Source organism: Leucoraja erinacea, chromosome 7 (assembly GCF_028641065.1).
Source record: "Leucoraja erinacea ecotype New England chromosome 7, Leri_hhj_1, whole genome shotgun sequence".
Taxonomy (NCBI): Eukaryota; Metazoa; Chordata; class Chondrichthyes; order Rajiformes; family Rajidae; genus Leucoraja; species Leucoraja erinaceus.
Window position 1 is genome coordinate 27,716,885 of NC_073383.1, and position 23,028 is coordinate 27,739,912.

The following is a 23,028-nucleotide window of genomic DNA, read 5'->3' on the forward strand; positions in this document are numbered from 1 at the left end:
GTCATTAACAACTCCACAGTGGCAACTAGCACATGGAGAGATCATTGCATTCAGATTACTTAGGCTGATGTGCAAGGTTTAAAATCTTTATTTGATGAAGCCAAAGGATATCCATGGGATTAAGGCAGAAATCTTGAGTTTTAAACTTTGCAATTAGTTCTTGCTGCACAAAGGCAAAATCAGCTTGGGTGAGAGCCAGAAAGCTTGAGGTTTGGGATGCAAAAAATTAAATGGAGAGTCAAATACAGCAGAGAAACAAGGTGGTAACAATAATGATCTGTGGAACCAATAACCACGGATCATTCTGACAGCACCAATCAATTCTCAGGTTGAAATCTACCTCCTTTGCGTTAAGTATAAATTATATCAGTGACCATAACATTAATTAATTTACAAAATGGATTTCATATGGTGCCTTCCTATATATTGTGAAACAAAATTCAAAACATAGAAACATAGAAAATAGGTGCAGGACCAGGCCATTCGGCCCTTCGAGCCTGCACCACCATTCAATATGATCATGGCTATTCTTACAACTCAGTATCCTGTACCTGCCTTCTCTCCATACCCCCTGATCCCTTTACCCACAAGGACTACATCTAACTCCCTCTTAAATATAGCCAATGAACTGGCCGCAACTACCTTCTGTGGCAGAGAATTCCAGAGATTCACCACTCTCTGTGTGAAAAATGTTTTTCTCATCTCGGTCCTAAAAGACTTCCCCTTTATCCTTAAACTGTAAGTGGCCTGATGTTCTGCAGGTGGGAACTTGATCAGCCATGATCCAACAGTGCTGGATCGGGCCTATCCTGCCATTTTGTCTATTGTCTAATCATTGACTATCATCATCGTCTGTCGTCATCTGTAGTCTATGTCTATCGTCCCTAGTGAATCTGCTGCCAAGTTTGTAAATATTGCTTGCATTTGCTAATCTCATCCCCAGGAATGGTGGAATTTTCTGTGAAACTCATTCTGGATGGCAAGCTTGGAGTACAAGCTATCGTCTATCGTCTATTGTCTAGTGACTATCTGCCTGCATAGTTAAATAAATATTGCTGCATTTGCTAATCTCATTTTCCCCAGGAATGTGGAATTTGTTTTCTGTAGAAACTCATTCATTCAATTTATCTTGGTAGATAGAAGCACTTGTTTTGATAATTCAATATTTGAAATTTAATATGTTTCGATTTTACAGTCCTCTTGTTACATCTTTAACATTTTTACATCTCAGGGTATTTATATCATAGGTTAACATCTATTTCAGTATCTTTAGAAACATTTTAATGCTTGAGCAGTTTTTAACAATTTCATGACCAAATGTTAAGAAAAAAATTGCATAGTAATCATGGTGAATATTCAATATTTTTTGTTTAGGTGTTGAGAAGATTATCAAACATATAGCATGGCTGTTTACATCAATAGCCCAACAGAGAGACAAATAACTGCAGGTGATGGTTTATTAAAAAAAACCACAAAGTGCTGGCATAACTCAGCTGATCAGGTAGCATCTGTGGAGGACATGAATTGGTGACTTTTCAGGTCGGGACCCTTGTACATCCCAATAGAAATACAATTTGGTGATCCACAATATATAATGAATTACTGTCTAATTTAGTTTCCGTTAAAGATATTTAAGTAGAAACACAGAACTGCAGATGCTGGTTTATACTAAAGATAGACACAAAGTGCTGGAGTAATACTGTGGGTCAGGCAGCACTCTAGGATGGGTGACGTTTCAATCGGGACCACCTTTTCGGGACTGTATGAAAGAGAGAACGTGGGAACATACCAGTTCGCTTTGAGGAGACTTTCACTGGAATACAGCACAACAGTGACACAAATGTGCAGATGCTACTTACAATCAACTAGACAAAGTGCTGGAGTAACTCAGTGGGTCTGCACGCCTGGGAGAAAATCAAATAGCGTGTTGTTCTCGGGTGGGACCTCTTCTCCTTTTTCACAGATATCAGTTCATGTGCAAGAGTGCAAACTGGATAACTGTGAAAGTAATGAGTAAACATTCAGCTTTTTACGTATACTGTAATTTTCATTAAAGGATTGCATGAAACTTTTGTGCAAGGATTTTTTATACTGAACGTGTCATAAGTGATTTAGCACAGATTGCAGCCTCTTTCCTGCAAAATCAAACAACTTGATTTACACTCTGTGCAAACTGTTCATGCTACAAACTATCCTATAAATCTAATGTACACAAAAATGCTGGAGAAACTCAGCGGGTGCAGCAGCATCTATGGAGCGAAGGAAATTGGCCCGAAACGTTGCCTATTTCCACTTCATAGATGCTGCTGCACCCGCTGAGTTTCTCCAGCATTTTTGTGTTCATTAGATTTTCCAGCATCTGCAGTTACTTCTTAAACACTTTGTCTACTCCTCTATAAATCTAATGCTTTGTTGCAACAGATCTAAGTGCTAAACCACGTGAGTACAATAGAGTGCAAACAAGCTTTTGCCAGGATGTTACCCGAAATGGAGGGATAAGGAGAGATTGGATAGTCTGAGTTAATTCTCAATATAATGTAGGAGGTTGAGGGTGATCTTAAACATTTGTACAATTATGAGGGGACATAGGATAAATAGTCAGAGATTTTTTCCAATGTACGGGAGTCTAGAGCTAGAGAGCACAGGGTTAAAAATTAGATTGGGGAACTGTGAAGGAGAGAAAAGGGGGTAGTATTTTGCCCACAGAGGATAGGGAATATCTGGAATGAGCAGCCAGAGGGGCAGACACAATAAACGTGTTTGAATGGAGTTTGTACATCCGGAAAGGTGTGGAGGGTTAAGGGCTAAAAGTGACCAAATGGGATTAGCATAGACCAGTCATGATTGAATGGCGGCATAGACTCGATGGGCCGAATAGCCTAATTCTGCTTCTACGTCCAATGGTCTTACATCCTATCCATTAGAAGCGGCCAATTCAGAAACTCCAAGCCGCAAAGTGTGTTCCTCCGTTCCGACGCTGGAGTTTCGATCATCCCGATGAGAGGGCCTGTACATCGGGCCCTCCGTAGTGGCGACTGCGGGGGGGGGTTCAAAGGCCCCGACCACGGGTGAACAAAGTGGAAGATGACTGAACATTATTGCCTTCGATCACAGTGTGAAACGTTGATACCGCTGGGGTGGATGTGTATGTTAAACTATTGTGTATTGTGTTATTTTTATTCGTATGGCTGTATGGTAACTCAAATTTCACTGTACCAATTGGAGCATGTGATAATAAATGTGAACCTGAACTTGAACTAGATAGGCATTGGATTGGCATGGGTGCCAATTGGTATAGGCTATGGTTGGCATGGATGAGATGGGTTGAAAGGGCACATTTATATATTCCTAAATGCTCACCCCTCAGCCAGACCTTTCTTGGATTATATGAAATTTAGTGAACTCTGACCATAAAACATAGCTAATCATATGCATTTGATTTAAACACCTCTCACGTTAACATCTTAAAATATAATAGTTTAAAACTAAACAAAAAAGTTTATGGTGTTTTTATTTTTTTCTTAATCACATGTTCATGTACCGGTTTTTCATATTCCACAACATATTTGAAATGTGAATTAAAATGGTGATTTCTTCCATTCCCGGGATTGGTGGCTGTGAGAACTCTTTGATGTGACCAGGTGCATATCACACCTGGATGTCATTGAGTATTGAGGAATAAAGAGTTACCAGTGAATGGATGCTTCAAATGGGACACATCACTAATTTGTGCAAAGATAGTACAAAGATTATCACATACAAAATGAGCTACCATTTTGTCTAAACTAATATAACAGATTTGAATCCAAAACAAAAATTGCAGTTGTTATAATAATAATTTGTTGGTCATCGAATCGAGCAAAAAAAAAGCTAAGTACTGAGCCATCAATATTTGTCCAAGTTAGGCGAGCCAGCATACCTGAATATACCCTTGGCATCCTATTAGTTCCACTGTTCGCTTCCTTGTATCCCTCTCGTTAGCACAGCCTGTAGCCGCCCCTGTTTTGTTCCGGCCTTTCCCCCCACTCCTCCAACCCCCCCCCCCCCCCCCCCCCCCCCCCCCCCTTTCTTTCAATCGGAGGAAGGGTTTCCAACCCGAAACGTTACCTTGTCCTTTTTTCCAGAGATGTTGCCTGATCCGCTGAGTTACTCTCGCACTTCGGTGTAAACCAGCATCTGCAGTTCCTTCCTACACACTTTGGGGACACCGTTACTCACCCCCACCACACAAACACACTTATTCCAGACAATTTTTGTAACCATCAGCAAAAGCTAACTTTAACAGAATAAACGTGTATCCATACTCCATGTTTTATTGAATGGTAATCGATAATTAATTCAAAACGACAAACTAACGAGGTCATGCCATATATTATCTCGAACTGATATCCTTTAAATTGTAAAAGGCACCATCCACTGATTGAGAAAGGAGGTGACATTAAAGCTTTCCTTTAGAAACTGCATTGAAACGAGGAAACAATGTACTTATTTTAAGATGAGGGCACGTCGCAATTGTTGGATTAACCCCCACCCCCCGATGATAAATCATGTTGCAATGTTTTGCACCGTGAATTGATGGAAACACTAAAGAAAGCGGTCAATGTTATTTCGTGGTGTTGCCGGGGTCAGATCACAAGGATAAATGCTCTTGTATTTCTTAGAATGTTGCCAGTTGACTAAACGGATCTTTAATCCCTCTTGTTGATGTTAAATTCACCCAGTGGTAAAAATACTCCGATTATTCGCATTTGTGATCGAGGCATTATTGTTTGTCTAAAGGGTGGCCAACTCCTATTTATTGAAAGCGTTTTCTTTCGCCCAAATCCCACCTCCTGTCCCTCGAGTTATTCCCATCGACCAATGAATAACTAAATTTCCATTCATGAAAAAATACCACAATCAAAACAAAACGTGTGCCTAAATCTTTGTCTGGTTTGTGCACCCATGGCGTCAAACATACAGCTCTGCCACGAGACGAAGTAATACTGTAACTGCGGTACTTAAATCGTCCTCACTAATTAAACTAACCATTTCCCGATTACCATTCAATAAAACATGGGATATGGATACACATTTATTCTATTAAAGTCAGCTTTTGCTGATGGTTACAAGAATTGTCTGGAATAAGTGTGTTCGCTATTTGGTGTTTCTGTGTGTAAAAGGATTGCATTTGTGATACATGCAAATAATGTAATAGATTATGAATCAGTATTTCCAGGAAGACGCGAGTCCATGTTTTGTTGCATGCATATCTACGGACTGTACATGTTGAAATAGCAATTTGGATTTTGCAAATGAGGTTTGGAGAGCCCGCTTCTAGAGACCCCCTCTCTCCGCCCCTTCACGCCTTCCTGTCCGCATAGAAGGCAATGATAAACTGTGGGAACAAGGAGTTGCAGATGCTGGTTTACAAACAAAAACATCGACCCAAAGTGCTGAAGTAAGCGGGTCAGGCAGCAGCTCTGGCGAATATGGATAGGTGACGACTCGAGCCGGGACCCTTCTTCAGACTGATCTTTTCTATTATTCAGGCCCAACCACGATCTAAATGATATATTTTGTTTTTCTTTTATTCAGTATTAACAACAAATATCCGCTCCCTTCATACAAAGCGATACCACAGCAGAGGGAAACAAACACAAACTATAAGGTGTGTATGCAGGAACTGCAGATGCTGGTTTACACCGAAAAGGGACACAAAATGCTGGAATAACTCAGTAGGACGGGCAGCATCTCTGATAGAAGAAATGGGTGACGTTTCAGGTCGAGACCCTTCTTCAAACTATAAAGTGTTTTGGTATTCTCACCCACGAGTTGGTCAATTGGGCGTCCCGTTTTACAGCTTGCAGTGTCCTTTTCAGCCGTAAACACTCTCGACTGTTTACTTAACATCTCCAGGGCGAAGTTTTACTGTGAACTCGTCGCCCTTTACTATGACAGCAACTCCCAATTTCTGATCCGAATCCACAAAGGGTTAAAATCTCAAAAGTTACTCAGTTTCGCTGTCGAGTCTTCATCCCTTCGCCGCGTTCAGATACTCAGCTTCAGAAAGGCTTCACTGAAGCATTAGCATTGCTCCAGGGAGCACCGATTGCTACTTCACTGCGTTTCCCAGCAGCTGACCCAACTTTCCATTTCTATCTACGATCAACACAACGCAACACCCGTCTCAAGTTAGCGAATAACAACCCCAAAATAAATGTATACGTTTTAATTATATTTTGCAATACAAAATGCTATAGACGTCTTCTGTCACCAGTGCGAATACATGCTATGGGCTCAGTGACCCTACTGACAGCCTGACACTTCCGAAATAGAGGTTTCCTATTAAATTGCAATTTATACAACCAACGTTGAAAATACACTTGGACATTTATATGATTTTGCCGGTGAACGGATTGGAATGTTCTTTGTAGGAAAAATATGTAAGCGACAAGATACACCGGCGAATTCCAATAAAAGGAATAACTATTTTACAAAAATATCGATAGACAAGGCGATTATATCTACAACTTTAGCGGTCGGTAGAGTCGTTTTAGTAGCGAGTGAGCTGCTCCCCTCGACTTGTGCAGCGGTTCCTGGACATTCCTCAGTTGATCAAATTTGGCCACAGAAAGGGATTGGCAAATGGTTCAGACAGGGTGTGTATATAGTCAATGCCAGCAGAAAAGCCCAACATTTCCCCTTATATTTCTCACCAAAAGTCCTCTTATTAAACCAGACGCTGACGGGTCCGCTCCCGGTTGCTTGGTTTCCTCTTCCGAAGCTCAAAATACTGATCAAAGTCCCTGTAATCCTCTAGTTTGGTACCAGAGTACAAGGCAGCGTCGCTGTCAGCAACCTCAGACGTCCTCATCCTTGAGTTATAATATATGTATATATTTCTGCCGGTGGTTCTTGTTAATATGGACCGACCATGACGGCTTCCACCTCTTTGGAAGGTCTTCTATCCTTGACTAAAAAGTTAATCATGCCCTCTGATTTGATCAGCAGATTACAGCCGAGGAAAAAGATCCCGAAAACGACGGTGAGAGACAGGACGCACATCACTGCGATCTGGACCACTCTCATGGTATAGAGGTTTCTCTCGTCCGGAGCGGTCAAGACGAAGCCTTCGCCAGTCACCACCGAGGAGAAGTTGTTGCCACAGCATCTAATGATGGCATCCAAGGGGTCGCTACGGTTCGTGTACACAAGGCTGGCGGTCTCATTCACCAGCGTTGAATTCATTGCTGTGAACTACTTCGAGCGACTGAGAGTTGTTGAACAACAAGTGTCTGCAGCCGTCTCATTCACCAATGCCTTAACTCAAATGTTCCGAAAGTGCCAAATGCGCAGAGACCGCCGCTTTCATTCAGGGAGGGACAAAATAAAAAGCGTTGCTTGCTTGTGTGTGTGTTTTTTTTTTGTCTTTCCACTTCGAAGCTTGCTCGATCCAAGTAGAAGGCAGTGTGAACGTTGTTCGCTTCGCCCTGCTTCTTATACCTGGCTCCGGATGAAACCATTTCTGTCGAGGAGGGAACCGGCTTCTAGCATAATGAAAGAACGCCCCTATCCGGACGGGAGATATCTGCCAAATCCAGGGAATGGGCAGGAGGTGTAAACACAAAACAACGTCTGAGATTGGGACCGGATGAGACCAAGTCACGAGGATTGTAGCATGTTATGGCTGTTGATAGCTGTCCTTGATTATGACAACCGCAGGAATAATTTTCCCTTAATGCAAAACCATCCATCTGTACCGTTTCAATTTTAAAAGGAAGTGAAGATTGCGAGGATAGATCCGGAATTGATTATGTATTTATAAAAAAAATAACTTATCTTCTCGAAAGAAAATTGTAACTGCAAAGTGTGCAATTATTATCCACGATTAAAATTAACCCACAGACACACACTTTAACCCCTTTTCAATCCTATACTCAACTTTCTGTCCCGGGCCTCCACTGTCAGAGTGAGGCGAATTGGTGGGTCAGCGTCTCATATTTCCTCTCGCAGCTTACACCCCAGCAGTATGAATATAGATTGCTCTCATTTTAAATAACCTTTGCATTCTCTCGCTCACCGTCCCTCCACCACCCTAGTCCCCCTACTAGTTTCATCGTCATCCTGTTTAGTTTCAATGTTCATACTCCCTCGTTATCACTTTTTCCATGGCCAACAATGGACCATTGTGGGCTCTGCCTTTCCTTGACTATCCTTGCTGGCCTTGATTTGTTCTTTTCACACCTTCCATTCTTTTGTTCTTTGTACCTCCTCATACCTCCAGTTTCCCACTCCCTTGACTTGGCCTGAAGAAGGGTCTTGACCCAATACGTCACCTATTCCTTTTCTCCAGAGATGCTGCCTGACCCGTTTAGTTACTTCAGTACTTTGTGTCTATCTTTCATACATTTCTTAAAGCTGGAAATATCCCTTAGTTTCATGTTGATTTTTTAAAATATGCAATGCAAGTATGTACAACATTACATTGTATGATATGCAGAACTAGGTTTGGGTTTAAACAGTCAGGTGCTAACATCACCTGTCCTTGAATATAGGTTGAAGATAGACACAAAGTGCTGGAGTAACTCAGTGGGTCAGTCAGCATCTCTGGAGAAAAAGGATGGGTCAGAACTGAAAGTAGAGGGGGGAGTGAACTGGAGGAGGAAAAGGCCAGAACAAAGCAGGGCTGGCAACAGATGACCAAGGAAGAGTGGAGCCCACAATGGTCCATTGTAGGCTGGGGAAGAGGTGGTATCGAAGGGATACAAGGATGCGAAAAGTGTAAGTAGCAGGATGACTATGGTGGGGGAGAGTGGTGGGAGGGAATGCTGGAATTACTTGAAATTAGAGAAATCAACATACATATCACTGGGTTGTAAAATATGAAGTGCTGCTTCACCAATTTGTGCGTGGCCTCATCTGACCGTGGAGGAGGCTCAGGACAGAGCTGGTGATATTTTGTTTTTATTTAAGATGGTGAGATAGTGGGTATTTTTAGTGTATTTCTTTGAAGCAAAACACAAAGTATATGCTCCTGAGCATATTAGCTGGAAGATTTGCATTCTTGTACAATCTTCTTTTCAGGACCAAAATATTGTTGTGTTTGGTTGTCTTCACATGCCAGGCCCAGACCTGCTGAGTTCCTCCAGCATTTTGTGTTCCAGTCAATGTTCCAGCAAGGTTTAGGGCGGCATGTGGTGGCGTGACGGTAGAGTGCTGCCTTACAGCGCCAGAGACCCGGGTTCAATCCTGACCTCGGGTGCTGTCAGTACGGAGATTTACGTTCTCCGTGTGACCGCATGGGTTTTCTCTGGTTTCCTCCCACAATCCAAAAACGTGCAGATTTGTAGGTTAATTGGCTTCTGTAAATTGCCCCTAGTTTGTAGGATAGAATTAGTGTACGGGGTGATCGCTGGTTGGCGTGGACTCGGTGGGCTGAAGGGCCTGTCTCCACACAGTATCTGTAAATTAAACTAAATAAATCTGCAGTTCCTTGTGTATCAAGGACAATTTTAACCTCTGTGCCTAACTTTGTCAGCAGTCACTTCCCTCCCACTGACTAGGTCAGAGCAACATAAGAAAGCCATCAACCGTATTGACGTGGCCCTGGTAAAAGGGTCTGCTGGAGTCAATGAGTGGGAGTGGAATATGTAATGCTTTGTTACACTTCAAATAGTTAGAACATGCAGATCCCATTGCGAAAACAGCCTGACTCCACTCACTTGTTCACACTCAAACATTCCTGTTTGAATAATTGATTAAATACTCTTCTTAAAATTTTGAACTTTATCCAACAGGATGTGTGAGATTTCTATGTCCTAAGTTAAAAATTAATAAAGTTAGTAATTGCTCATGTCCTGGGAGATTTGTCAACCAAAATTATCTTCTGACTGACCGAGGAATCAGAAAGTATAAAACAACATTGTGTTTTTTTTTAAAGGCTCCTGATCAAAACTAAAAGGAAGCAAGTCATCCTTGAATCCGAGGGCCTGCTTCGAAAGAAGGTACTTGAGATTTACAAATCTATTGCTCCGTCTACTGGCTAAATCATGAAGTTATTCCAGCAATAAGCTTTGGCTGCCCAATATTAATGTAAGAAAGTGCCTGTATCAATGAGACATTGATATTCACAATGATATTCTCATTGATATTCACAATGTGATTATCTCGAACAAAAGATAAAGAAAATGTTCAGTTTCTGGAAATTTTGAAATAAATATAAACTGTGAATAATGCTGCTGTATGACTTTAAAGTGTTGTGACCTGCAAGAAGTTTTCATTTAAGTCTAAAGCAATTCCCAAAATATATTAAACTTACAGAAATATCTTCCTGAACTGTCAGACTTAGTTGAAAACTTCTTGCAGCTCACAACATTTTAAAATAATACAGCAGTACAATTCAGAAATAAATGGAATCGAATATTGGAACGTACACTATACTCAGAAGATATTTAGTAATAGTTTAGTTTATTGTCATTGTACCAAGGTACAGTGAAAAGGTTTTTGTTCCATGCTAACCAGTCAGTGGAAAGACTGTACCTGATTACAATCAAATTGTAGTTTACTGGGTTCCTGTACATCGACATTCCCAACGTGGCCTCCTGTATATCAGCGAGACCAAACGCAGACTCGCCAACCATTTTGCCGGACACTTGCATTCAGTCCACCAAGGCCTGCCGGATCTCCTGGTTGCCAACCATTTTAGCTCCCCTTCCCATTCCCATACTGACCTTTCTGTCCTGAACTCCTCCATTGCCAGAGTGAGGCCGTACGCAAACTGGAGGAACTGCACCTCATATTCTTCTTGGGTAGCTTACAGCCCAATGGTATGGACGTTGACAGCTCAATTTTTAGGTAACCTCTAACAAACTGCCTCTCCCCATCCTCTTTCTCCCTCCCATCTTTTCTTTCATTCCCCTCTTCCCTGTGCCCTACCTGGACTCACACCTATTTATCTTCTCCACCTCCCCTTCCACCCACATTCCTTCCTCTAGTTTCACAATATGCAACGCTTCAATGGTTTTGTCTCACATCTTCTTTATTTTATCACTGGCCTTTGCCCAACCAACTGCCTATCAAAAGAAAATCACCTGTGTTCACCTATTACCTGCCACGCTTTGTCCTGCCCATCGCACCCACCCACAATCAGTCGGAAGAAAGGTCCCGACCCGAAGCGTCACCTATCCATGTTGTACAGAGAAGCTGCCTGATCCACTGAGATACTCCAGCACTGTATGATTGGACAATGGACAATGGACAAGGTGGGACCTGGCGTGGAGGGGCTGAAGAACAAAGGGGGACCTGGTTTGGGGAGGGGGGGCGGTGGAATTTGTAACTTAATGGGCGACTATTTGCATACCTTGGGTTTGCAAGCAAAGAATCTCACTGTGACTCATCATATGTGACAATAAAGTATTCAATTCAATTCAATTCTTGAAAACCAGCATCTGCAGTACCTTTTTTCCACATTATGTTTGGGCTGTTTGGTTCAGGGCAAACTGGCATTATTTAACAAAGCTAAGATCTTTTTATTATGGCATGGCATGAAACTGTAAGATTTAGTTCATTTTTGTCAGAAAATGAATTAATACTCAACCTTTGCTTAAAAGCGGCTTGGTATTCTCATTAATATTCTTCCCGATGGACTGAAGATTTCCCAGTTACTCCTGCAACAAGCATCTTCCTCAAACATTTATGAGACAATATTTTAACATATAGCAATAGTTAACATAATAATTTTGTCTACATATTTTAAAACTTTTTTCAACGGAGCACAGAGGAACAGCATACTGCCATGAATTGTTATGAAGTTTAAGAACCATTGGCAGCTGTAAATGTGTGTGGGTGAAACGATGTGTGGGTTCTATCTGTTATTTGTTTGGCATCATTCAATTACTCTGTGATTCATCCACAGAAGTTTAGTATTTATTTAAAATCAAATTTTCTGCTGAATGTACAGCAGGGGGCATAAAGAGCTTGCATGAGTGTAGTCGGCCCGGACTCAGTGGGCTGAATAAATTATTCCTAGTGTGTAGGGTAGACCTGGTGTGAACAGGCAATCAATGGTTGGAATCGACTTGGTTGGCCATGGACCTGTTCCATGCTGCATCTCTAAAACAAAATTTAAAAGAACAGCTACATCGACAAAAAAGATTTAGCGGGATATGGGCTAAATGCAGGCAGATGGGACTAGTGTACATGGGGGCAGCTTGGTTGGCATGGGCAAGTTGGGCCAAAGGGCCTGTTATCCTGCCATATGACTCTATGACTACTGCATGTGATGAACAAGTTGCAAGAATGATGCTTGCAGGGTTGGTGTGTTTTACTAATAGTAAACAGTTAAAGGGTGCTCTTATCAAAACAATGCAATCACTTTTGTTGACTGTATATGTCAAGTTTGGAATTAATTCCATTTTAGCTGAGTGATGGGTTTGCAGGATTTTATCTTTAATGACAGTGGGATATTTTATAGTATCTTGTCTTTTCTTGTGATCGCTATAACTTAAGCTGCATTTGGCATATTATGTACAGTTCTGGTTGCCCATTACAGGAAGAATATGGCTTTGGAGAGGGTTCAGAAGAGGTTGACTAGAATGCTGCCTGAATTAGAACATATTATGTATAAGGAGAGGTTAGGAAAACCTGGATTGTTTTCTCTGGAGTGTCAGTCACTGAGGAGAGACCTGATAGAAGTATAGAAAATGATGAGAGGCATAGGTAGTTTAATTTAGTTTAGCTTAAGTCAGGTTAGAAATACCAGACGGAAACAGCAAACCACCCTCGACCCACTTAGACCGCAATGACCAGCGATCCTCGTACATTAGCCCTATCCAAATAATAATAATACATTTTATTAATGGGCGCCTTTCAAGACTCTCAAGGACACCTTACAAAATTTAGTAAACAGAATACAAAACATGTAAGCGGAATGTAACAAAACAAAAAAAATTGCGCTTTGAGCAAGCACCACCATTTATTGTGATCATGGCTGATCGTCCCCTATCAATAACCCGTGCCTGCCTTCTCCCCATATCCCTTGACGCCACTAGCCCCTAGAGCTCTATCTAACTCTCTTAAATCCATCCAGTGACTTGGACTCCACTGCCCTCTGTGGCAGGGAATTCCATAAATTCACAACTCTCTGGGTGAAAAAGGTTTTTCTCAACTCAGTCTTAAGTGACCTCCCCTTTATTCTAAGACTGTGGTCCCCTGGTTCTGGACTCGCCCAACATTGGGAACATTTTTCCTGCATCTAGCTTGTCCAGTCCTTATATAATTTTATATGTTTCTATAAGATCCCCCACATCCTTCTAAACTCCAGTGAATACAAGCCTAGTCTTTTCAATCTTTCCTCATATGACAGTCCCGCCATCCCAGGGATCAATCTCGTGAACCTATGCTGCACTGCCTCAATTACAAGGATGTACTTCCTCAAATTAGGAGACCAAAACTGTACACAATACTACAGATGTAGTCTCACCAGAGCCCTATACAACTGCAGAAGAACATCTTTACTCCTATATTGAGATAATAATCTGCCCCTTATGTTTGCCACCAAAGTGGATAACCTCACATTTATCTATATTATACTGCATCTGCCACGCATCTTCCCACTCACTCAACCTGTCCAGGTCACCCTGCAACCTCCTAACATCTTCTTCACAGTTCACACTGCCACCCAGCTTTGTGTCATCTGCAAACTTGCTAGTGTTGCTCCTAATTCTCTCTTCCAAATCATTAATATATATGGTAAACAGCTGCAGCCCCAACACCGAGCCTTGCGGCACTCCACTCGCCACTGCCTGCCATTCTGAAAAGGATCCGTTCACTCCTACTCTTTGCTTCCTGTTTGCCAACCAATTTTCTATCCATGTCAACACCCTACCCCCAATACCATGTGCTCAAATTTTAGTCACCAGTCTCCCGTGCGGGACGGTATCAAAGGCTTTCTGAAAGTCTAGATACACTACATCCACTAGCACCCCTTCATCCATTTAACTTGTCACATCCTCAAAAAATTCCAGAAGATTAGTCAAGCATGATTTCCCTTTCATAAATCCATTTTGACTTGGTCTAATCCTTTTACTGCTATCCAAATACCCCATTATTACCTTTTTAATAATTGACTCCAATATCTTTCCCACCACCGAAGTCAGGCTAACTGGTCTGTAATTCCCCGTTTTCTCTCTTGCTCCTTTCTTGAAAAGTGGGATAACATTAGCTATCCTCCAATCCACAGGAACTGATCCTGAATCTATTGAACATTGGAAAATTATCACCAATGCGTCCAATATTTCTAGAGCCACCTCATTGAGGACCCTGGGATGCAGACGATTAGGCCCAGGGGATTTATCATCCTTCAGTCCCATTAGCCTACCCAATACTATTTCTCGCCAAATGAAAATTTCTTTCAGTTCCTCTACCCCCTTAGATCCTCTGTCCTCCAGTTCATCTGGGAGATTGTTTGTGTCTTCCTTCATGGTACACCAGTCATTGAAGGTAGGCATGCAGGTGCAGCAGGCAGTAAAGAAAGCGAATGGTATGTTAGCTTTCATTGCAAAAGGATTTGAGTATAGGAGCAGAGAGGTTCTACTGCAGTTGTACAGGGTCTTGGTGAGACCACACCTGAAGTATTGCGTACAGTTTTGGTCTCCAAATCTGAGGAAGGACATTATTGCCATAGAGAGAGAGTGCAGAGACGGTTCACCAGACTGATTCCTGGGATGTCAGGACTGTCTTATGAAGAAAGACTGGATAGACTTGGTTTATACTCTCTAGAATTTAGAAGATTGAGAGGGGATCTTATAGAAACTTACAAAATTCTTAAGGGGTTGGACAGGCTAGATGCAGGAAGATTGTTCCCGATGTTAGGGAAGTCCAGGACAAGGGGTCACAGCTTAAGGATAAAGGGGAAATCCTTTAAAACCGAGATGAGAAGAACTTTTTTCACACAGAGAGTGGTGAATCTCTGGAACTCTCTGCCACAGAGGGTAGTTGAGGCCAGTTCATTGGCTATATTTAAGAGGGAGTTAGATGTGGCCCTTGTGGCTAAGGGGATCAGGGGGTATGGAGAGAAGGCAGGTACGGGATACTGAGTTGGATGATCAGCCATGATCATACTGAATGGCGGTGCAGGCTCGAAGGGCCGAATGGCCTACTCCTGCACCTAATTTCTATGTTTCTATGTTTCTATGACAGATCCGAAGTACCGATTCAACTCTTCAGCCATTTCCTTGTTGCCCATAATAATTTCACCCGTGTCTGCCTACAAGGGACCCACATTTGACTTTGCTACTCTTTTTCCCTTAACATATCTAAAGAAGCTTTTACTGTCCTTCTTTATATTTCTGGCCAGCTTCCCTTCGTACTTCATCTTTTCAGCCCGTATTGCCCGTTTTGTTTCCTTCTGTTCTATGAAAGTTTCCCAATCCTCTGGCTTCCGGCTACTCTTTGCTGTGTTATACATCTTTCCTTTTAGTTTTATTCTATCCCTAACTTCTCTTGTCAGCCACGGTTGCCTCCTACACCCCTTAGAATCTTTCTTCCTTTTTGGAATGAAATGATCCTGCATCTTCCGGATTATGCCCAGAAATTCCTGCCATTGCTGTTCCACCATCATTCCTGCTAGGATCCCTTTCCAGTCAACCTTGACCAGCTCCCCTCTCATGCCTTCATAGTCACCTTTGTTCAACTGCATCACTGACACTTCCGATTTAACGTTCTTCTTCTCAAATTGCAGATTATCAAAGTAAAGTTCCATAAAATAAATTCTCTATAATCATTTCAGTTTTGTTTGCAAAATAGCTTTGTCTTCAACTAGCACACAGTAGCTGATTACATCAAAGCAGGACTTTGGCAGAGATCCACAATGAAAAGAGAAATTTTATACGGGAAAGAATAAAAAGGCTGCATTTATTGCATTTTATAAGGTCATCAGTTTAAATATTGTTCTTCCATTGCATAAAATATCCCTTATTCAATCTGTAACAATGAGAGTGAGGACATAATCAGAGTAAATTTATCCATCGTGTCAATGGTATTCCAAAGACTATCTTCTTTTCCAGATAGTCCATTGTACATTACAAACAATGAAAACAATTTCTCTTCTCTAAGCTGTCCAATTTAGATAGCTAGAAAATAGACCAGAGAATCAATTATTAAGGTAATGACTGAGAAATTTGCCTCAGAAGTTAATTATCACGCCTCAATGGTGAAGTATTCCCTTCATCAGATCTCAATTGAATGGAATCAACAATTTGCAGAATGTAGTGAAACCACAGGAAAAAATTAGGCATGTGTATATCGGTTAATCACATTGTCTGGGCAAGTGTATAGGTGCAGTGGCAGAGGTCAGACAGGTCAGGCAGAGTTATTGCCTCTCAGCACCAGAGTCCCGGGTTCAGTCTTGACCACGGCTACTGCCTGTTCTGAGTTTGTACCTTCTCCCTGTGACCACATGGGTTTTCTCTGGGTGCTCTGGTTTCCTCCCATACTCCAAAGATGTACACGTTTGTAATCTAATTGGCTTCGGTAAAAATTAAATTGTCCCTAGTGTGTAGGATGGTGCTAGTTTGTGGGTTGGTCGCTGGTCGGTGCGGATTCAGTGGGCAAAATGATCTGTTTCCCCGCTGTATCTCTAAAGTAAAAAACTAGGCATATATTCCTTTGTGCTTATAAGTGTCAGTATGAATATCTATATTACTAAAAGTCTGATCTTAACCACTTCCTGTTGTTCTGTATTTAGGAGGGAACTGCAGATGCTGGAGAATCGAAGGTTACACAAAAAAGCTGGAGAAACTCAGCGGGTGCAGCATCGTCTGAAGAGGGGTTTCGGCCCGAAACGTTGCCTATTTCCTTCGCTCCATAGATGCTGCTGCACCCGCTGAGTTTCTCCAGCTTTTTTGTGTAACCTCCTGTTGTTCTGTATATTGATTTTAGAAAAAACGCTGCCACTTACGGCTGTGAATTTTGGCCATCTTACTAAGAGTCCCCCTCCATTGCGCAGGACAAGAGGATTTTTCCCATCGATGAAAAATAAAAGTTATTAGTGTTTAAAAAATCTTGAGATTCTCTCTTCTGAAGGCCGCGCCCCTTCCGAAGGGACTATATAACCCAGAAGTGTTGAGTACCTCAGGCAGTCTCTGCAAGATGGGGGAGCGAGAGGGTCACGTCTCTCAGTCTGAGCTGTGAATAACACTGAACACATGTCTACTAAACTGTGAGTGGTTTTACTGACCTGTCAGTGTCCTTAATGTTGTTTGAAAATATAGTTTGGAAATGCTAAAGCTGTGTTGCCTCTGGTTTGGAAATGCTAAAGCTGTGTTGCGTTTGGTTTGGAAATGCTAAAGCTGTGTTGCCTTTGGTTTAGAAATGCTAAAGCTGTGTTGCCTGAGGTTTGGAAATGCTAAAGCTGTGGTGTCTTTGGTTTGGAAATGCTAAAGCTGTGTTGCCTTTGGTTTGGAAACGCTAAAGTTGTGTTGCCTAATTAAAGTTGCCTTGCCTAATTAAAGTTGCCTTGCCTAATTAAAGTTGCCTGGCCTAATTAAAGTTGCCTTGCCTAATTAAAGTTGCATTGCCTTCTATATAATTAAAAGTCTAATCTTGACCACTTCCTGTTTGCGCTTTATATTGATTTTTAGCAAAAACGCTACCACGTACAGCTGTAATTTTTGGCCAACCTACTCAGAGTCCCTCTCCGCTGATCAGGTGCTGAGGATTTTTCCCATCGATGAAAAATAAGAGTTATTAGTGTTTAAAAAATGTTGAGATTCACACTCCTGTAAATCACCAATGAAGGCCACGCCCCTTCTTATGGGAGGGGGGAGGTACTATAAAACCCAGAAGTGTGGGCGTGGCTCAGTCTCTGCAAGAGGGAGGAGGGAGAGGTCACAACTCGCTGTCTGTAGTGGCCTTGCACCCTGCTTGAAATGGTATGAAACTGCACTTGAATTTGGTGGCCTCGCACCCTGCTTGAAATGGTAAGAAACGGCACTTGAATTTGGTGGCCTTGTACCCTGTTTGAAATGGAATTTCAAGGAATAGCCGTAAGTCAACTGCCAGCCCACCAGCCGTGAGTGAGTGAGCTGCCAGCGCAACAGACTTGAGTGACTGAGCCACCAGCCCAAGAATCCATTCAGCCCACAATGTCCATACTAGCCCCTTAGCAACCAGTCCCTTCAGCGCACAACACCCATACTAGTGCTCCAGAAAGCCCATTCCCCAACACTGGCCACCAATATTGGAATTGGTGGAGAGGTGGAATATTGTGTTGGGGGACCAGCCCTCCCGTGTGATGCTGGGACCCAACGGGTCCCACTTCGTCTAGTGATTGATATGTTAAAAATAATTTAGGGATTTCTAATGATAGAGACGTGCAATTTTTAATTCAGTGGGAAAAGCCAGAAAAAAAGCTCTCTCCTTAAAATTAGCATTGGGCTAATCAGACGCAACATTTTACCAGATTAGTGAAGCTCTGAAGTTCATGCTCTCAAAAATCACTTACGGTGAAAACTGACGATTTCTTAACTGAGATGAATAGCCTTTCTGTTGTGGAATGAAGGTGAGAAGAAGGAGTTAATATTCAGAACGTGCATAATCTAATTCAATGCCAGAACAAGTTCAGTTTTAGCATGAAATAGGAGATTAAAGGATTTAGTTGGGCATTGGAGAGTACTTTTCTCACAAGGAGTATTGACTGATTGCTGCCATTTGTGATGTGCGCTTCTCATCTCTGTGAGCTTTTCGAAAGGGTTTTTCAGTTGTTTTATGCAAGGCGATATGTGTAACCGGAATGAGTTGTGTGATGGAAGTTATATTAAGTCGAGGAATAGGCGTACCCAATTAATCAGTTGGGTTCTTAGCTCTGTTTTAATACTTTAGACTTTATACTTGAGAGATACAGCGTGGAAACGGGCCCTTTGGCCCATGGAGTCCGCGCCGACCAGCGATCACCTCATACACTAGCATTATCCTATACATGAGGGAGAATTTACAATTTTTACTGAAGACAATTAACCTACAAACCTACAAACTGGTGCATTTTAGGAATGTGGGATGTAGATATGATCTCGTGCCCTGAAGTGCTAGCTCACTCCTATAAATAAGAATGGAAATGTTCATAAAGCTCTTTGTTAGCTGCCTCACAATGCCAGATTAATTGATTGTGATCATTACCTGACTCATGTACGTTGGTGAGTGATTGTGGGTGTACCACAGTTCTGCCTGTCTCTCACTATCTTCTGTTTTTTTTAGTATTCCATTTGCTCACTGTAGTAGCTTCATGAGGTTGTAGCTTTTTGTAATCGAAAAATGGGTGGAACAGTGATATGGCAGTAAAGTTTCTGCCTTACAGCGCAAGAGGCTCGGGTTTGATCTTGATTATGGGTGCTGTCTGTATGGAGTTTGTACGTTCTCCTTTTGACCACATGGGCTTTCTCCGGGTTGCAACTTGTACTCCACAGATGTACAAGTTTGGAGGTTAATTGACTTTGGTAAGTTATAAATTGTCCCTAGTGTGTAGGATAGTGCCAGTGCATGGGGTGATTGCTGGTCGGCGCGGACTTGCTGTACTGTATTTCCAAAGTCTAAAGTAAAAATGATGCTGTTTCTGGGTTGTATTTCTGCAATGTGCCTGGGATAAGTTCTGATCTCCTGGTTTGATAAATTTCAAGGAGAGAATTTAGAAACTTTATTGTTGCTGATAATGCCCGGTGATTCAGATACTCACTTTTGTCCATTTTGTCTGCCCGTCTGTTCTCATCGACACAGCGATGATAACACTGAACAAAGTCAATGGACGTACTGCGGACTGCAAGTGAATAGGAGCAAAACAACTCTATCAAAGGAGCAAGGTAAACGATTATTTACACAGCTTAGTTTAGATATAGAGTTACTGTGTGGAAGCAGGCCCCTCAGCCCACCGAGTCAATGCCGACCATCAATCATTAGGGGGCAGCATGGTGGCACAGCGTTAGAGTTGCTGCCTTACTGCGCCAGATACCCGGGTTCGATCCTGACTACGGGTGCTGTCGGTATGGAGTTTGTATGTTCTACCTGTGACTGTGTGGGTTTTCTTCGGGTGCTCCACTTTCCTCCCACATTCCAAAGACGTTCAGATTTCTAGGTTAATTGGTTTCTGTAAATTGTAAATTGGCCCTAGCTTGTAGGATAGAACTGGTGTATTGGTGATCGCTGGTTGATGCACACTCGGTGGGCCGAAGGGCATGTTTCCACGCTGTATTTCTAAACTAAACTAAACATTATTCTCACTAGATCTATATTATCCCACTTTCTTGTCTACTTCCTACACATTCAGGGTAATATTTTTACAGAGGCCAACTAACCTATAAAGCCACACTTCTTTGGGATGTGGGTGGAAGCCGGAGCACCCGGAGGAAACCCACGTGGTCACTAGGAAGATGTGCAATCTCCACACAAGGACAGCACCCAAGGTCAGGATTGAGCAGGGGTCTCTGTTATTGTAAGGCAGCAGCTCTACCAGCTGCGCCACCGTGCCACTATTACAGTGTAGTTAAAAACTAGGATATTTAAAAATTGCTGTGAAAGATAATATAGAAAATATAGAGCTAAGCAGGATAAGATCAGTGCAAGAATGAAACAAAAGTATCTAAACTATTCATTGCCAAGGTAACAGGAACAATTTGTGGACAGAGATAGAGATAGAGGAGAGAGGTGTGGAGAATATCGGAGTAATCAGTAAAAGGACTCTGACAATAATGAAATACAACATTGCTCATTTGGAAGCCTTAGATGAGGTTTATCTATGCTGAATAATTGCTGTTTTTATTACCATTTCCACAAAAATTGTTTTTCATGTTATTCGTAGATAAGTGCTTATTGGATCCACATATTTTTATGTGTTGGGGAACTCAATTGAGGACATGTTAATTTAAAATAAATGGATAAAACCGTTTATTAAATTACTGCACAATTTCAAATTTGAATTAACTTTTCAGAACCATTGGAATAAACGCTATTTCAGAACATATTATTTGGACGTTAATTTTCCCGATTAAATAATAGCATTGAGAAAGAAGGAGATTGTAAGGCATTATCTCCCATTGCACTAATGAATGAAATTAAGAAGATGCTGAATGTGAGGTTTAGTAAAATTGGGATCATTTTATTAAACTAGTTGCTGATAATATCCAAAAGTGGCAAAGATTATTCCAGACATTTTGTGAAAAAGAACATTCATCAATGTATGTAGAAAAACAATGTAAAATTTTAAAGACTTAACACCTTATTTTAGGTATTTCTATTTTTTTAAACAGAAAGCATATCTGAATAAGCTCACTAAAGGTGCTTCTAGTGCTTAGGGTGGTAAAGATTAAACATGGTATGCTTACCTACATTGCTAGGGGCATTGAGTACTAGAGTCAGGATGTCATGATGCAGCTTTATAGGACTTGGGTTAAGCTGCCTTTGGAATATTGTGTGCAGCTCTGTTCGCCCCATTAAAGGAAAGATGTGGAAGCTTTGGCGAGGGTGTAGGGGAGGTTTACCTGAATACTGTCTGGTTTAGAGGGAGAGGGTTGTTTTCTCTGGAATGTCGGAAGTTGAGAGGAGACTTGATAGAAGCATATTCGGCACAAACATAGTGGGCTGAAGGGCCCATTCTGTGCTGTACTGTGTTCTATGTTCCAGGTAAACAATAGGTTTCCTCAAGTCCAAAACTAATTTCTATTCAAACATAAGTTTCAAATCCTTTTCTGAACTTGGATAGTTTTCTCTACCTTTGCCACACATTGAGGAGAGATATGATAGAAAGTGATCCTGAGCTACTATCTACCTGATTGGAGACTTTACTCAGACTCTGACTCGTTAATCGGACTTTACTGGACTTTATCTTGCACTTAACATTATTTTCCTTTATCCTGCATCTGTGCACTGTGGAAGCCTCAATTGTAATCATGTATAGTCTTTCCATTGACTGGTTCGCATGCAACAAAAGCATTTCACTGCACCTTGGTACACGTGGCAATAAATTAAAACTAAACTAAGCTGTTGGAAAGAATGTTGAGGTTTTGATTTAGGTTCAAGACTTGAACCTAATCTGCTTTAGGATGAAGCCGCAGGGAGAAGATGCTGCGATGGCTCTGAGAATAATGTTGACAGACAGAAATATGTAAATTGGGGCATAGGACGGGAGCTGTCTCAAGAAGTACAGACAAGATATGTGATTTGGATTGGGGCAGGGCTGATCTTCTTCTTCATGCGCATGGCATGCACAGCCTAAAGTTGTAGGACAACTTGTCCTAATTGATCTTATTTCATTGTGCAGGCCAGGTTGATTGGATTGTGTGTATATACGTATATAATGGTATATAATGGTATATGGACACAATTATCTGTTTTGTAGTCAATGCCTACTATGTTCTGTTGTGCTGAAGCAAAGCAAGAATGTCATTGTCCTATCAGGGACACATGACAATAAACTCTCTTGAATCTTGAATCTTGATTGCATTCGTTGAAACAGGGAGGACCACGTGTAGGTTGCAATCTCCCACCCCGGCAGGGCTGATGAGTGAGTGGGATCATGCCCAAGGTACAATAATGGTGGTTGGATTTTAGATTATATAAAAAATCAAAATAAGAGCGATTAGAGTGATATGGACCAAATAGAGTCATAGTCATACAGTGTGGAACCAGGCCTTTTGGCCCAACTTGCCCATATTGACCTGTCCACTCTACTGCACTAGTCCCACTTGCCTGCATTTAGCCCAAACCCCTCTAAACCTGACCTCTCCATGTACCTGTCCAAATGTTTCTTAAACTTTGCGATACTATGTGTCTCAACTACCTCCTCCCTTTGCTGGAGACTGATTTTGAGAGCTCCACCGCAGGGAGCCTGCGGGACTTTAACTTTGTGGAGCCCGTGATCCCTTTGTCGGGGTCGACCTCGGAGCTCCAACCGTGGGTGCCATGCACCCACCACCCTCAGTTCCTATTAAATCTTTCCCCCTCACCTTCAACCTATGTTCTCTGGTACTTGATTTCCCTACTCTGGGCAAGAGACTCTGTGCA

At 41.8% G+C, this 23,028-nt stretch overlaps 1 protein-coding gene across 1 annotated transcript; it reads right to left on the bottom strand.

The window, feature by feature from the left end:
- Window positions 1–4,075: 4,075 nt before the first annotated feature.
- On the bottom strand, window positions 4,076–8,934 carry rprma (reprimo, TP53 dependent G2 arrest mediator candidate a). Its single transcript, XM_055638079.1, has one exon. It carries the CDS (start codon window positions 7,228–7,230, stop codon window positions 6,901–6,903), a length of 330 nt encoding a protein of 109 aa, XP_055494054.1. The 5' UTR covers window positions 7,231–8,934; the 3' UTR covers window positions 4,076–6,900.
- Window positions 8,935–23,028: the final 14,094 nt, after the last annotated feature.

Coding starts and splice junctions, on each gene's coding strand:
- rprma (XM_055638079.1), bottom strand. CDS start 7,230: ATGAATTCAACGCTGGTGAATGAGACCGCCAGCCTTGTGTACACGAAC.